Here is a 17,320-nt window from a genome sequence, read left to right as displayed (position 1 = left end):
GTTTCCCTTAAACGGTAACCTCTTGGTAACTACTCCAATGAAAACAATCATCCTGTCTTCCGTGGTTGAAGTTCCTGTTGTTATAACAAACTACAAGCCAGGACTTTAAAGGTCACAGGTTTTAGACAAAGGATGAAAGAATGTCACTTTTCTCATCACAACAAGACACCTTCTGAAGCAATATCATTTTAGATCGATTCCCTTATCTATCCTAGATACAGTATTATTCACAATATCACACTGTACTCAGACCACTCAAAATGTCTAAGGAATTTATAAAAATACAAAAATTGGCAGAGAAATTTATAAAAACACATTTACATAGAAAAACCCTTGCCACAAGGCATAAACAATGCAAAAAAAGGTTGGTACAAAACAAGCATCCCTGCTCTTAAACCCATGACACACCAGTGTCCAGGGCAACATTCAATGTATTAAATATATACTAGCATATAAAACAATTAAAATACTATCAAAAAATATACACAAAAACCAAGTAGACCAGTAATGTAAACACAGAATAGCAGCACCATGTCGAGCTTGGAGGAAACAGACTCAGAGGCTCCAATGAAAGGCAGTAATAGTAATTTGTCTGATGGTTTTTGTGCAGTAGGCACAACACCACTAATACAGACTCCCTGAATGTTATGCAAAGGCACATTTACACCCCATTTCTCCACTACAGTGAACCTGAAACACTTTGAGCTATGTGAAATGAGTAACAGTAGTCCATCTCACAGTACCGCCTCACGCTAAATGGGTCCCTCCCCCTTCGAGTCGATGAAGGTCTCTGGATTTAGGATTTGGTCTGCCCCCGACAGTCTAATCGTATTTATATCCCCAGTGCTCTTGAATGTGTACAGCTCATTGTCTACCATCCTGCGGTCCATGAATCCCATGCTGTCCTGGCGGTCAATGGGTGTGCGAGGTCTCGACGGGATGAAGGTTTCCGACGGGTCCAAGAAAGGTCTATACTCGTCCATCTCAGGCACCAGTTCAGGCTCATGGTCTGCAGCTGTCTCTGTGATCTCTGGCACTCTGTCCTGGAGCGCCATGAATGTCCGATAGGTGTCGACCGGCTGTCCTTGGAAGTGGTCCTGGATGGTGCCCACGTAGCTGGGCTCGCGCAACAGGTGGCTGTACACCATGGTGTCTTCGATGGAGGCGTAAACGTGCGGCTCGCTGTCGGACCGAGTTTTGGGGAACACATGGTCGCCTGGGATGAAGATATTCCCTTTCCCTATGTAGATGGAAGCCTCTTTGACCATTCTTTTCTTCTTCCTGTAAAGCACGAAAGAGGAATACAAATGGTTGAGTCAAGCAGACACCACACTATGGGGGGAGGGGCAGTCATAAAATGACCTCAACATCAAAGCTATATATAGATTGTTATGGTAAGGCAGGTGTTTTCACCTTAAAACCAAGAAGACTGTCAGCACAATAAGCATAAGGAGCAGCACTGCTCCCACAGCACCCAGGATGCCGCTCAGGAGCAGCTCTACAGAGACACACACGAGAAAGAGAGACTCATGATTACATAATGGTAAGAATGAGACAAATATAGCTGCAAGTAGCAATGACATGAGGTGCTGGCTTATGAGCAGGCTGGAACACAGTTGCATAGAAGCATTATAAACCCTTTGAAACGATTCAAAACACTCATCTTTGATGTGTTGTGTTGCTTTTCTAAAATGAACTAGAGACAGTAATAAATGCTGAGAGTTAAGGTTCACGCCTGAATTGCATGCAGTTTCATTAAAATGTTGTCATACATACACAGTGCCTCCAGACAGTATTCAGACCTCTTGACTTTTTACACATTTTGTTTTGTTATAGCCTTACTCTAAAATGTATTAAATTGTTTACCCCCCTCATCAATCTACACACAGTACCCCATAATGACAAAGCAAAACAGATTTTTAGAAATGTTTGCTAATTTATTCAAAATAAAAAACTGAAATATCACATTTACATAAGTATTTAGACCCTTTACGCACTTTTGGCAGCGATTACAGCCTCGAGTCTTCTTGGGTATGACGCTACAAGCTTGGTACACCTGTATTTGGGGAGTATATCCCATTCTTCTCTGCAGAGCCTCTCAAGCTCTGTCAGGTTGGATGGGGAGCATTGCTGCACAGCTATTTCCATGTCTCTCCAGATGTTAGATCGGGTTCAAGTCCGGGCTCTGGCTGGGCCACTCAAGGACATTTAGAGACTTGTCACGAAGCCACTCCTGCGTGTGTCTAAGCTGTGTGCTTAGGGTCGTTGTCCTGTCGGAAGGTGAACCTTCGCCCCCAGTCCGAGGTCCTGAGCAGGTTTTCATCACTAGTCTCCCAGTCCGTGCTGCTGAAAAACATCCCCACAACATGATGCTGCCGCCACCATGCTTCACTGTAGGGATGGTGCCATGTTTCTTCCAGATGTGACGCTTGGAATTCAGGTCAAAGAGTTCAATCCTGGTTTCATCAGACCCCCAAAAAACGTTTCTCATGGTCTGAGAGTCTTTAGGTGCCTTTTGACAAACTCCAAGTGGGGTGTCATGTGCCTTTTACTGAGGAGTGCCTTCCTTACACTCTACCATAAAGGCCTGATTGGTGGAGTGCTGCAGAGATGGTTGTCCTTTTGGAAGTTTCTCTTATCTCCACAGAGGAACTCTAGAGCTCTGTCAGCGTGACCATCAGGTTCTTGGTCACCTCCCTGACCAAGGCCCTTCTCCCCCGATTGCTCAGTTTGGCCTGACGGTCAACTCTAAGAAAAGTCTTGGTGGTTACAAACATCTGCCATTTAAGAATGATGGAGGCCACTGTGTTCTCAGGGACCTTCAATGCTGCAGAATGTTTTTGGTACCGTTCCCCAGATCTATGCAGCGACACAATCCTGTCTCAGAGCTCTACGGACAATTCCTTCGACCTCATGGCTTGGTTTTTGCTCTGACATGCACTGTCAACTGTGGTACCTTACATAGTCAGGTGTGTGCCTTTCCAAATCATGTCCAATCAATTGAATTGACCTCAGGTTGACTCCAATCAAGACGTAGAAACATCTCAAGGATGAACAATGGAAACAGGATGCACCTGAGCTCAATTTCGAGTCTCATAGCAAAGGGGGTGAATACTTAAAATAAGGTAGTTCTGTTTTTTATAAAATGTGCAAAAAGTATCAACATCTGTTTTTGCTTTTTCATTATGGGCTATTGTGTGTAGATTGCTGAGGGAAAAAAGTATTTAGAATAAGGCTGTAATGTAACAAAATGTGGAAAAATTCAAGGGGTCTGAATACATTCTGAAGGCACTGTGTGTGTGTGTGTGTGTATATATATATATATATATATATATATATATATATATATATATATCTCAACACCTGCTTTGACAAAGAGAAGTTGAGTTATTAGGGTTTGATTGAGAGCGCAGTATTTATTTCTTAGAAAGTTGTGATTTTCTCTTCCATCTCTTTGACATATCGCGCAGCTTTTTTCACACCTAGAAGAGGGATGAACATATATTCTGAGTTGAGTCAAGCTTCGCTGCCAGCACCCCTAAATACTGTGTTGATGATTATGAGAACATAAAGCATCCCTAATAACGTGTATTGATGTCATTTAAGATAGACATCCAATTAAAAAAACTATTATTGATTTATTTTTGCCCTCATTTTAGATCTCTTAAGAGTTATTGAAATAACCAAAAAGGTCTTGTGAGACGAATGCTAGAATTATGCAGATATCTTAGCACAAACATATTCAGTCACAAATCTGTCATAACAATACAAACAGGTCCCTTACTGCTAGTCTCCTGCAGGGTAACCATGCTGAGCACACTGAAGTGTCCGTTCTCCGTCATACAGTTGGACATGTTGAGATAGAAGCTCTCAGGGACCATCAACTTCTCCTCTGCCTCCTTATCCTCCCTGCGACTCAATATCTCCTTTGGAGAGGCCAGGGTCTGCACTTTGATGAACGTGTGCCCCTTGCCACACTTGGGCTGGCTGATGTTGGTCAACAGCAGGTCCGCCTGGAGGTGGCCCGGCAGATTGATGATCCAGGACACGGTGGAGTATGGCTTCATGCCGCTGGGCCAGTTTGGGGTGGCCAGGAGGGCAGGGGAACCCATTCTGGGCTGGACTGTATATATGATGCTGTCTGAGGGACAAAAGGAAGTGACGAAGAACAATACATTTTCAATACAGTTTGAACACAGAGGTTGAAGAGAGTGAGAATGTAAACTTTCCATTGAATCCATTTTTAAAACAAATCCCCTTGCCATTCCTGTATGTCTGTTCCCTCTTGTAGATGTTACCCAAGGAACCATAAAAAGGTAAGTGAAGAGAGTATTAAAGTAACTGTTTTCAGACTTCTATGAAATATGACCTATAATTAATTACAAAATGAGTGAAATTCTTATCCGTACAATTTTGTTTAATTAAGTATGTTCAAAAGCAGCGTTTCTGTGTTGGAATGGGGGTGGTGTACCCCAACAACAGAATGGTGTGGGCTTATACCGGTCATTAAAAACATTAATTAGAAATAGACCACTGATTGGTCAGCTCATCCTCCTCATGCGTATGACATCATACTCTGAGGAAACGGAAAGCATTTTTGAAACTCTGAGCAAAAGTTTGAAGTGAATTTATGCTTTGGCCACCAATAGAGGTACAGGATGAGTCAACAACATTATTTGGGTATGAGTTAACAGAACTGTTAAGTGAGATTTTCACTGAATAGTTACTTTAAAAGATTTAAAAAATGAAAAAACAACAACTGCGAAACCAGTTAGCATACCTGAGATTTCTTCACTGAAGGACACATTGAGGAAATGCCCTTGAATCAGGCTAAGGTCCTTCGCTGAGGCAGTAATAGAGACGTTGGAGTGCACTTGGATTTTGCGAATGATGCCTTCGGAGCAGAAGTAGCCAATGGAGGACCCATCACCCTCTGCTACGTGAAGGGAGACACTGCCATTGCACTCCTGTCCTGGCAGGGACTGCCTGAGGTTTCCTGTGGGGGACAGTAAATCCACGGTGCCATATACTGGGATAATGACGTGCCAGGTGAAGCTTCGGAGTAGCGTAGGGAGGCACGTCGGCATTTTAGGGACCGTGAGGAGAGTCCCAGTCACGGAGCACGAGTCTAAACTCCGGCATCCTGGAATAGATCCACAGAGGCTTGAGATATTATAATGGGTTTACATACATTCATATTCTTAGTCCATCACATCTTTAGATAATAAACGAAACACAAAGACCATTTGTTCTAGCTTTGTCACAAATGTACTCTAATAAGAAGCTTAAGTGAGAAAGGCATAGACACTATCCATAGTCGTTTCTATGTTTTGGAGGCAACACATGCAACGCTAATGTATGCATTGTTACAGTACCTATGGTTTTTACGGCTGTCAGGCCTAGGTCTTCACTCGGACAGTCCAGGAAAGAAAGCCTGGCTTTGGTCCCTGAGGGAACTGTGATCTTCTCCTGGAGCACAGAGTCCTTCCTCATCTCACAGTAGGGGTCCGATCCCCTCTTCTCAAAGTGGAGGACTAGCCTTTCATCCTCTGACAGATTTACAGTGCAGAGAACTGACCAGGGAGTAAAAGACAAAACAGGCACAATCATCTTCTGAGAAATAGGTCATCGATCACCACTCAATTAATTTGATTGAATGAATGATCAGGCTAATTTTAGGCTACAATATGTTTTTTAAACATTTATAATGGAAATATTAGTTATATTGGTTTGGAAGTCTAGGGTTGGTTTAACAGATTGCATGTATAGAATAAAGAAGCATATTTGGATCTTACTTGTAATTGCTTACATCACAAATCATGTCATAACAATTTATGATTGCCAATAGCCTTTGTACCTGGATGGCCGCTCCTCATCACCGAGACCCTAAATTTGAGGGACAGGCCCGGTTTGGTCCTGTCGGTCTCACAGTTAAACAGGGTCATGGTGAAGCTGCCCTGCCTGTGTGTTGGCTGGGGGTCCGCCAGGTTCTTCTGGATGCCCACCTTCCCACGCGCCTTGTGGTACATCACCATCACTTCCTTCTTCTGGCAAAGAGACTCTGTGTGATTCAGGAAGTTAACCGTGTAGTTATGCATGCCGGGCACCGTGAAGTCCCACCTCATCAGGTCGTCATCAGGGAAACCTCTAGGGTAGTTGGCTGAGAAGAAGTCTGTATCTGACACCCCTCGAGGTAGGTTGACTTTTACCACAGCCAGCACTGGAAGGAAAGGGGTTAAATGAGGTATAATGACATGAGTAATTCTGTAAAGGGAGGTCTCCCGAATACATACAAGCTAATAGAGATTAACTCAGTGACCTCAACAGGCATTCATTTTTTATGGCTCCTCCAACAGCTGCCAGACACTCACTTTTAATTTCCGGTCCGACGGTGACCTTGAAGTCCAGCGGCTCCAGCTTCCTATCCCTAGGGACCTGCAGGGACACCCGGCCCTTGTACAACACCTGGACCCTAGTGATGCTGCCGTCTGGGCAAAAAATGCCGATGGTGGCGAGCCCGGTGCGCTGGTACGTGATGATGGCGTAGGTATGCTCGTCAGGACAGGTCTCAGAGGGTGGAATCTGTCTCATTCCCGGCGATGGGAAGTCCAGCTGGAAGGAAAGGCCAGGTGGAACTTTCAGGTCCCAGGTGAAGGTTCTGTTGAAGTCTGGGAAGAGGGAGGATTCCGCCTGGACGATGTTCCCGCTGCAGGTGATCTCTGTGCAATCTGGAGGATAAAAAATATTGTATTCGTGAAGCTAACAGATGAGCAGCTTTTGCACTTTCGAGACTATTTCCATTGGGTCCATTGTGTTAGGCATGCTCAATCAAATGCTCCTAGAAAACCGGTCAGGTCAGGGCCCTGTTTAGGCCAGGAAAATGGGTCTGAGGTGTCTTACCAATCTCCCTGTTGATCTCTACACTGAAGACATCTTGTGGCTGTGGGCAGGTGAACTTCACAGAGGTGTTGCGGGCAGCTCTCAGGACGAGTTCTTTGGGGTTGCAGGTAGGCCCCTCCCCAACGCACACACTGCACTCTTTGGCTTTGGTGTTTCTGCTGATGGTGACGATAGTGTCTGGCTCTGGAGTCACGGAGATCATCCGGCTCTCTGAAGAAAATTTGAAACGTAAGCACTAATTTATAGATCTGATTTCAACAAAAGATAATTCACTGTACATACACTTCTCACATTAGAGTTAGACATGACCAGAACAGTTGAAAGAGCTTACGTTTCTTTATTGGTTTGGCCGTGAATATAGAGGAATCCACCTCTCGGCCTTTTTGAACTTGCAAAGACACCGTGGCTTGGCTCGGTATATGAAGGTGAGCCACGAGGCCATTCTTGCAGTATGTCTGAGTTTTGACCTCTCCTTCAGTGTTGGTCCTGGTTACAGTGTACTGGTAGCCATCTTGACACAACTCTGATTCAGTCATCTCCTTCAGCCTGTCAACAGGGAAGTCCAAACTCATAACGGTCTTCTCCGGCACACTTAGGTCCCAGACGAGTGTTCTAATGAACTCTGAGAAGAGGGGAGGCTGAGCCACACCTGTGGCAGGGCTGCAGGTGTCATTGGTGCATTCTGGGTCAAATAAAATCACATAACAGGTAAGACGGGAAGAAACCTAAACAAAACCTGCTTAACGGTTCACCCTTGGGGCCAGATCTAAAAGGTAGCCTTAGCTGTTTTTAATGCAGCATCGTCACTGACAACTACCACCCCAGGATGTCAAATTCTGAAGCATCTGTCTGTGTTGTACATATTTTTGACTGTGTAAATACGGCAATACTGGTTTGATCGAATTGAGCTGGCAGTCTAAAATGAAATCCAATATTACAAAGTTTCTCTAGACTCACTGATTTTCCTGTGGATCTGGATGACGAAAGCACTTTGTGGTGGTTCAGTGCAGTTGAAGAGCAAGGTGACATCCTCATCGGGGACCAGGGCCAGCGATGAGTGACAGGTCGTCTGGGTGTCATTCTCAGCGCCATTGACCTTGCATACGGAACACTGTTCCAATGGAAGGAGCAGTGAGGACGACACAGTCACAGTAGCATCTTTGTCAGGGCGGACGGTCATGCGCAGACATTCTGAGTGAACAGAACGAAGAAAAGGTTATTTTTATAGTTTGCAAATAGTCCAAACTGAAAAGGCTAGTTCACTACTATGTCATTGTATTGAGTAGTACAACTGTTGTTGGAGTCAATGAACAGGCTAAGAGTTGAGCTGAAGGTAACAAAAATACATGGAAAAAAAGATTATAAAACAGTGACATAGTAGTTAAGTTTCACTGAACATTGGGAGCAGGCTAGAACCCATTGTCATGTCTGGACTTAAGGCTGCACCAGTTATTTCACAAATACACATCCTTACAGAACACTACATGTTCCTTCAAAGGAAAATATTAATGGAGGTTCTGGGCAATTCCACGATAATGGAATTACGCTTTCACTTAGTTTTTTTTCACTTTAAAAAATGTATGCCAAACAAAAACCATTGATTTCAAAATGTAACAAACCATACAACTCTACAACTCTATGCACAAGGACTACTTTGAACAATTTCCACTGAAAATGTTACAAAAACTAATTTAGTGGAAGAACTGTGCAGATGCAAACTTTGGTAACGGAAATATGGTCAAATCTCTTTTTATGTAAGCACGTTTTCCAAGAACTCTTAAATATCTGCTCTGAATTAAGATTCAAAAGATGTCTTCAGAAAGAATGGGGTGTCAAACTATGACATGGGACCCTGAGTTTGAAAACAAATCTATTTTGGTTATTGAGCTACAGCAAATGAATTGGATTTACACCTGGTAACGGAATTATGGTAATTGGTCCTGGTCTGTACTACACAGAAATGCACTGCTTCTTGACACAATGCCCACTTAACCCGGAAGCCAGCTGCACCAATGTGTTGGAGGAAACACTGTGCACCTGGCGACCATGTACTGCGCCCGGCCCTCCATAGGAGTCGCTAGTGCGCGATGGGACAAGGACATCCCTGCCGGTCAAACCCTCCCCTAACCCGGACGACGCTGTGCCAATTGTGCGCCACCCCATGGGTCTCCCGGTCGCGGCCGGCTTCGACAGAGCCTGGACTTGAACCCAGAAACTCCAGTGGCACAGCTAGCACTGAGATGCAGTGCCTTAAGACCACTGCGCCACTCGTGCGCCACTTGAGGCCCTCATGGGTCATTTTTGATGGAAATGCCCTTCTGTTATATTCAAATTGACAGTAAGTACGCTGTATCAAGTCCTGTGTCAGGTGACTGGTCTATGCCCAAAATTACCATGGTAGGATCTCTTTTGTCTTTGAATAGCATATCGACATATTAACAATTCAACATTAATAACATAACCAAACAATGAAATATACTCTACCGGCATATCCAAGTTCCAGAGTGGGATCTGATACTTTTACAGTTATAATATAATTTGTACGCATTACCAACAGAGTATCCTCTACCAGGCTTTCACCTTTATATGAAAGCCTGAAGAAGTTCTTGTCAGAAAGAGGCTTAAAAAGAGATAGTTCACCCAAATTACACATTGGCTTCCTTACCCTGTAAGCAGTCTATGGACAAGGTATGAAAGCAATCCATGCCTTGGTTTAAATTCCTTGGCACGGTTTCCACATGCTAACGTTTGAGTATTTGTGGCACAAATCCAATTCAAGTTATGGGACCGATATTAGCCTTTTTGGCCATAGACTGATTACAGGGTGAAGAAACCAATATGTCATTCTATAATTTGGGTGAACTATATCTTTAAAGAAGTTAGAGTATCTGGAGACGGAAGTGAAAGCGAGACATCCGGCTTTCTTTATCTAATAGGGGCGGGGCCGCTCTGGTCTGCATATTGGGGTGCATTCAGTTTGCGGAACGGTTTGTACTTAAAACGTTACCCCAAAACGTTCTTGTACACTCTTGAACAGACAAAGGTACGTTTGCACAGTTCTGTGGGTGTGCCTTGAAGCAATGAGTGACGTATTTAAAAGGCAGCGGTGCATTTCGACCCACAACCCGAACCCTCTCCGTTTTTCAACTGGTCTTTCAGTACAGCGCCATTTCCATTTAATTGAACGTTCCACTACGTTTTTTTCGTACTGAATACTGGAAGCCGAGGCTACCAACAGAGTGAATGAGAAAATAGATTCAAAATGTTCGCCCTCTGCGGGTCATTAGCAGGATGTGCAATGATACAAGTAAACAGAGGGCTGTGATTGACATAGTAGGCAATTTAACCAATTTCTCAGTATAAAACGGGCAATAACTTTAAAACTTTGATATGCCTGTAGAGTATATTATGTTACACAATATATTGAAAAAGTAATCAGATAAAATATATATTATCATGTTTATATTTTTCAATATTCATAAATTAAATAAGAAAATTGTTATTGAAATCAAAATACTATTCATATTACAGAGCAAGCGGTAAAGCTTCATATTTTTGCTTTGTAGCAACTGGCTATGTAAAAGGACCCACGACCACCAAAATGCAAGTCTATATTTTTTTTTAAAGTAAAGTATATCAAGCAGATGGAAAAGGGTTTTAGAAACATCTACCAGAAAAAGTCTTAAAAGGGTATTAGAAATACATCAAAACACTATAAATGTTGAAGTTAAGACCCTTGCCAACGAATATCAACATTTATATTAACTTATGCTAAATTAATTTGCCTCTTGTAAATTAAAAAAAATATTGCCTGGGGTCTTGTCATCCTGTTACCAAAAACCCACATACACTATACAGTTGAAGTCAGAAGTTTACATACACTTAGGTTGGAGTCATTAAAAATCGTTTTTCAACGACTCCATTTCTTGTTAACAAACTATAGTTTTGGCAAGTCGGTTAGGACATCTACTTTGTGCATGACACAAGTAATTTTTCCAACAATTGTTTACAGACAGATTATTTCACTGCATCACAATTCCAGTAGGTCAGAAGTTAATATACACTAAGTTGACAGTACCTTTAAACAGCTTGGAAAACTCCAGAAAATGATGTCATGGCTTTAGAAGCTTCTGTTAAATGACATCATTTGAGTCAATTGGAGGTGTACCTGTGGCTGTATTTCAAGGCCTACCTTCAAACTCAGTGCCTCTTTGCTTGACATCATGGGAAAATCAAAAGAAATCAGCCAAGACCTCAGAAAAAAAAAATTGGAGACCTCCACAAGTCTGGTTCATCCTTGGGAGCAATTTCCAAACCTGAAGGTACCACGTTCATCTGTACAAACACCATGGGACCACGTAGCCGTCATACCACTCAACCACTCAAGAAGGAGACGCATTCTGTCTCCTAGAGATGAACGTACTTTGGTGTGAAAAGTGCAAATCAATCCCAGAACAGCAGCAAAGGACCTTGTGAAGATGCTGGAGGAAACAGGTACAAAAGTATCTATATCCACAGTAAAACGAGTCCTATATCGACATAACCTGAAAGGCTGCCTAGCAAGGAAGAAGCCATAGCTCCAAAACCACCATAAAAAAACCAGACTACGGTTTGCAACTGCACATGGGGACAACGATCATACTTTTTGGAGAAATGTCATCTGGTCTGATGTAACAAAAATAGAACTGTTTGGCCATAATGACATCGTTATGTTTGGAGGAAAAAGAGGGGTGCTTGCAAGCCGAAGAACACCATCCCAACTGTGAAGCACGGGGTGGCAGCATCATGTTGTGGGGGTGATTTGCTGCAGGAGGGACTGGTACACTTAACAAAATAGATGGCTTCATGAGGAAGGAACATTATGTGGATATATGGACGCAACATCTCAAGACATCAGGAAGTTAAAGCTTGGTCATAAATGGGTCTTCCGGGCCTCCCGGGTGGCGCAGTGGTCTAGGGCGCCACCAGAGTCTCTGGGTTCGCGCCCAGGCTCTGTCGCAGCCGGCCGCGATCGGGAGGTCCGTGGGGGCGACGCACAATTGGGCTAGCGTCGTCCGGGTTAGGGAGGGTTTGGCAGGTAGGGATATCCTTGTCTCATCGCGCTCCAGGGACTCCTGTGGCGGGCCGGGCGCAGTGCGCGCTAACCAAGGGGGTGTTTCCTCCGACACATTGGTGCGGCTGGCTTCCGGGTTGGAGGCGCGCTGTGTTAAGAAGCAGTGCGGCTTGGTTCGGTTGTGCTTCGGAGGACGCGTGGCTTTCGACCTTTGTCTCTCCCGAGCCCGTACGGGAGTTGTAGCGATGAGACAAGATAGTAATTACTAGCGATTGGATACCACGAAAATTGGGGAGAAAAGGGGATCAAATTTTTAACAAATAAAAATAAAATAAATAAATGGGTCTTTCAAATGGACAATGACCCCAAGCATACTTCCAAAGTTATGGCAAAATGGCTTAAGGACAACAAAGTCAAGGTATTGGAGTGGCCGTCACAAAGCCCTGACCTCAATCCCATAGAACATTTTTGGGCAGAACTGAAAAAGCGGGTGCGAGCAAGGAGGCCTACAAACTAGAGGTCGACCGATAAATCGGAATGGCCGATTAATTAGGGCCGATTTCAAGTTTTCATAACAATCGGAAATCGGTCATTTTGGACGTCGATTTTGCCGATTATATATATATATATTTTTTTTTTACACATTTATTTAACTAGGCAAGTCAGTCAATTACGGCCTAGGAACGGTGGGTTAACTGCCTTGTTCAGGGGCAGAACGACAGATTTTTACCTTGTCAGCTCAGGGATTCAATCTTGCAACCTTACGGTTAACTAGTCCAACGCTCTAACCACCTGCCTCACGAGGAGCCCGCCTGTTACGCGAATGCAGTAAGAAGCCAAGGTAAGTTGTTAGCTAGCATCAAACGTATCTTATAAAAAACAATCAATCATAATCACTAGTTATAACTACACATGGTTGATGATATTACTAGTTTATCTAGCGTGTCCTGCGTTGCATATAATCGATGCAGTGTGCATTTGCGAAAAAGGACTGTCGTTGCTCCAACGTGTACTTAACCATTTCTTAAAACCAATACACAGATTTATATATTTTTAAACCTGAATATTTAGCTAAAAGAAATCCAGGTTAGCAGGCAATATTAACCAGGTCAAATTATGTCACTTCTCTTGCGTTCATTGCACGCAGAGTCAGGGTATATGCAACAGTTTGGGCCGCCTGGCTCGTTGCGAACTAATTTGCCAGAATTTTACGTAATTATGACAGAACATTGAAGGTTGTGCAATGTAACAGGAATATTTAGACTGATGGATGCCACCCGTTAGATAAAATACGGAACGGTTCCGTATTTCACTGAAAGAATAAACGTTTTGTTTTCGAATTGATAGTTTCCAGATTCGACCATATTAATGACCTAAGGCTCGTATTTCTGTGTGTTATTATGTTATAATTAAGTCTATGATTTGGTAGAGCCGTCTGACTAAGCGATGGTGGGCACCAACAGGCTCGTAAGCATTCACTCAAACAGCACTTTCGTGCGTTTTGCCAGCAGCTCTGCTGTTTATGAATTCAAGCCTATCAACTCCCGAGATTAGGCTGGTGTAACCAATGTGAAATGGCTAGTTAGTGGGGTGCGCGCTAATAGCGTTTCAAACGTCACTCGCTCAGACTTGGAGTAGTTGTTCCCCTTGCTCTGCATGGGTAACGCTGCTTCGAGGGTGACTGTTGTCGATGTGTTCCTGGTTCGAGCCCAGGTAGCGGCGAGGAGAGGGATGGAAGCTACTGTTACACTGGCAATACTAAAGTGCCTATAAGAACATCCAATAGTCAAAGGTATATGAAATACAAATCGTAGAGAGAGAAATAGTCCTATAATAACTACAACCTAAAACTTCTTAGCTGGGAATATTGAAGACTCATGTTAAAAGGAACCACCAGCTTTCATATGTTCTCATGTTCTGAGCAAGGAGCTTAAACGTTAGCTTTCTTACATGGCACATATTGCACTTTTACTTTCTTCTCCAACACTGTTTTTGCATTATTTAAACATGTTTCATTATTTATTTGAGGCTAAATTGATTTTATTGATGTATTATATTAAGTTAAAATAAGTGTTCATTCAGTATTGTTGTAATTGTCATTTCAAATATATATATAAAAATCGTCTGATTAACCGGTATCGGCTTTTTTTGGTCCTCCAATAAATCGGTATCGGCGTTGAAAAATCATAATCGATCGACCTCTAGTTTTGGGTAGCCTTCCACAAGCTTCCCACAATAAGTTGAGTGAATTTTGGCCCATTCCTCCTGACAGAGCTTGTGTAACTGCGTCAGGTGTGTAGGCCTCCTTGCTCACACACACTTTTTCAGTTCTGCCCACAAATTTTCTATAGGATTGAGGTCAGGGCCTTGTGATGGCCACTCCAATACCTTGACTTTGTTGTCCTTAAGCCATTTTGCCACAACTTTAGAACTATGCATAAGCAAGAATTGCATAATCTCTTAACATTCGCCACATGGCAAGAGTCAAGAGAATGTGCCCTCCCTCCCCAGTATACACTAACATAGTTCATCTGTTCAGAAAAGAGAACAGCTGCTCCTCTGAAGTTGGGTATTGTGAGGTTGACAATGTTTGATTTGCAGTTGGGTAAACCGTTGTCATTTTCCATTTGGAAGACCCATTTGCGACCAAGCTTTAACTTCCTGACTGATGTCTTGAGATGCTACTTCAATATATCCACACAATTTCCCTTCCTCATGATGATGTCTATTTTGTGAAGTGCACCAATCCGTCCTGCAGCGAAGCACCCCCACAACATGATGCTGCCACCCTCATGCTTCACGGTTGGGATGGTGTTCTTCGGCTTGCAAGCCTCCCCCATTTTCCTCCAAACATAACGATGGTCATTATGGCCAAACAGTTCTATTTTTGTTCCATCAGACCAGAGGACATTTCTCCAAAAAGTATGAATTTTGTCCCCATGTGCAGTTGCACATTTAAAATCGGCCGAATAATCGGTAACGGTGTTGAAAAATCATAATCGGTCGACCTCTACTACAAACCTGACTCAGTTACACCAGCTCTGTCAGGAGGAATGGGCCAAAATTCACCCAACTTATTGTGGGAAGTTTGTGGAAGGCATTTGAAAAGTTTGACATAAGTTAAACAATTTAAAGGCAATGCTACCCAATACTAATTGAGTGTATGTAAACTTCTGACCCACTGGGAATGTGATGAAAGAATAGCTGAAATAAATCACTCTCTACTATTATTCTGACATTTCACATTCTTAAAATAAAGTGGTGATCCTAACTGACCTAAGACTGGGAATATTTACAAGGATTAAATGTCAGGAATTGTGAAAAACTGAGTTTAAATGTATTAAATGTAAAATCAACCGTCAGTATCTGGTTTGCCACCAGCTGGATTAAGTACTGCAGTGCATCTCCTCCTCATGGACTGCACCACTTTTGCCAGTTCTTGCTGTGAGATGTTACCCTACTCTTCCACCAAGGCACCTGCAAGTTCCCGGACATTTCTTGGGGGAATGGCCCTATCCCTCACCCTCCGATCCAACAGGTCCCAGATTTGCTCAATGGGATTGAGATCCGGGCACGTCGCTGGCCATGGCAGAACACTGACATTCCTGTCTTGCAGGAAATCACACACAGAACAAGCAATATGGCTGGTGGCATTGTCATGCTGGAGGGTCATGTCAGGATGAGCCTGCAGGAAGGGTACCACATGATGGAGAAGGATGTCTTCCCTGTAACGCACAGCGTTGAGATTGCCTGCAATGACAACAAGCTCAATCCGATGATGCTGTGACACACCGCACCAGACCATGACGGACCCTCCACCTCCAAATCGATCCCGCTCCATAATACAGGCCTCGGTGTAACGCTCATTCCTTCAACGATAAACGCGAATCCGACCATCACCCCTGGTGAGACTAAACCGTGACTCGTCAGTGAAGAGCAGTTTTTGCCAGTCCTGTCTGGTCCAGCGACGGTGGGTTTGTGCCCATAGGCGATGTTGTTGCCGGTGATGTCTGGTGAGGACCTGCCTTAAAACAGGCCTATTGCGGACAGTCGGAGCACTGATGGAGGGATTGTGCGTTCCTAGTGTAACTCGGGCAGTTGTTGCCATCCTGTACCTGTCCCGCAGGTGTGATGTTCGGATGTACCGATCCTGTGCAGGTGTTGTTACACGTGGTCTGCCACTGCGAGGAAGATCAGCTGTCCGTCCTGTCTCAGGCGTCTCACAGTACGGACATTGCAATTTATTGCCCTGGCCACATCTGCAGTCCTCATGCCTCCTTGCAGCATGCCTAAGGCACGTTCACACAGATGAGCAGGGACCCTGGGCATCTTTCTTTTGGTGTTTTTCAGAGTCAGTAGAAAGGCCTCCTAGTTTTCATAACTGTGACCTTAATTGCCCACCGTCTGTAAGCTGTTAGTGTCTTAACGACTGTTCCACAGGTGCATATTCATTAATTGTTGATGGTTCATTGAACAAGCATGGGAAAGTGTTTAAACCCTTTACGATGAAGATCTGTGAAGTTACTTGGATTTTTACGAATTATCTTTGAAAGACAGGGTCCTGTCCAGTGTCTGTTATTTTGCCTATCTTAATCTTTTCTTTTTATTGGCCAGTCTGAGATATGGCTTTTTCTTTGAAGCTCTGCCTAGAAGGCCAGAATCCCGGAGTCGCCTCTTTACTGTTGACGTTGAGACTGATATTTTGCGGGTGCTGTTTAATGTACCCCCAACATTAAATGTCTACAATGTATTTCTGATCTAACGTTATTTTAAAATGGACAAACAGTGCTTTTCTTTAAAAAACATGGTCATTTTTAAGTGACCAAACGTTTGAACGGTAGTTTATATCAAACTAAAAACGAGTAACCACTTTAGTATATAATTCTTCAGTTTATCGACATATTTTGCAACATTGAGAATAGGAAGGCCACACTCAATACACAACTAGCAACTGATTGCTAAATTTGAAAGAATGTTTTGAACGTTCTCTCACCTGACAGGTTGAGGTGCAAAGTCACAATTCCCAGGAGCGCTCGAGCGCAATTTTTTGTGAGCCGCATGTCCACTGATAAAACAACAAAGAGATGTGCCTAAATGATTCCGGATAAATGTTATCAAACCCAAGATATTTGCAATTTATAAAATCCCAGGTTAAAACATTTTCGATGGCGGTGACAGAGCAGTAACTTCCTGATGTACATTACCTGTTAGACGCAGAGGGCGTGTACGCACCATAAATGAGTAACCTGTTGAAACTTGACCGAATATTGTAGTTGACAGGCTGGTCTCATAGACTAGACGTAACATACTAAACGAAAATCCAGGACACTCAAATTAGTATGATACAGTATGTTGAGTATTGGTGTG

The 17,320-nt window shown here is 43.3% G+C and overlaps 1 protein-coding gene across 1 annotated transcript; it reads right to left on the bottom strand.

The window, feature by feature from the left end:
- Positions 1–258: 258 nt before the first annotated feature.
- On the bottom strand, positions 259–17,130 carry LOC129831375 (CUB domain-containing protein 1-like). The gene is made up of 11 exons (XM_055894723.1): positions 16,947–17,130; positions 7,858–8,091; positions 7,232–7,582; positions 6,901–7,110; positions 6,372–6,728; positions 5,858–6,220; positions 5,376–5,573; positions 4,781–5,143; positions 3,785–4,141; positions 1,414–1,498; positions 259–1,281 (listed from the first exon to the last, which is right to left on the bottom strand). Exons 1-11 carry the CDS (start codon positions 17,011–17,013, stop codon positions 753–755), a joined length of 3,114 nt encoding a protein of 1,037 aa, XP_055750698.1. The 5' UTR covers positions 17,014–17,130; the 3' UTR covers positions 259–752.
- Between the last annotated feature and the right edge of the window lie 190 nt (positions 17,131–17,320).

Source organism: Salvelinus fontinalis, chromosome 32, assembly GCF_029448725.1.
Source record: "Salvelinus fontinalis isolate EN_2023a chromosome 32, ASM2944872v1, whole genome shotgun sequence".
In the NCBI taxonomy this organism is placed as follows: domain Eukaryota; kingdom Metazoa; phylum Chordata; class Actinopteri; order Salmoniformes; family Salmonidae; genus Salvelinus; species Salvelinus fontinalis.
This window is presented reverse-complemented; position numbering and strand designations above follow the sequence as displayed.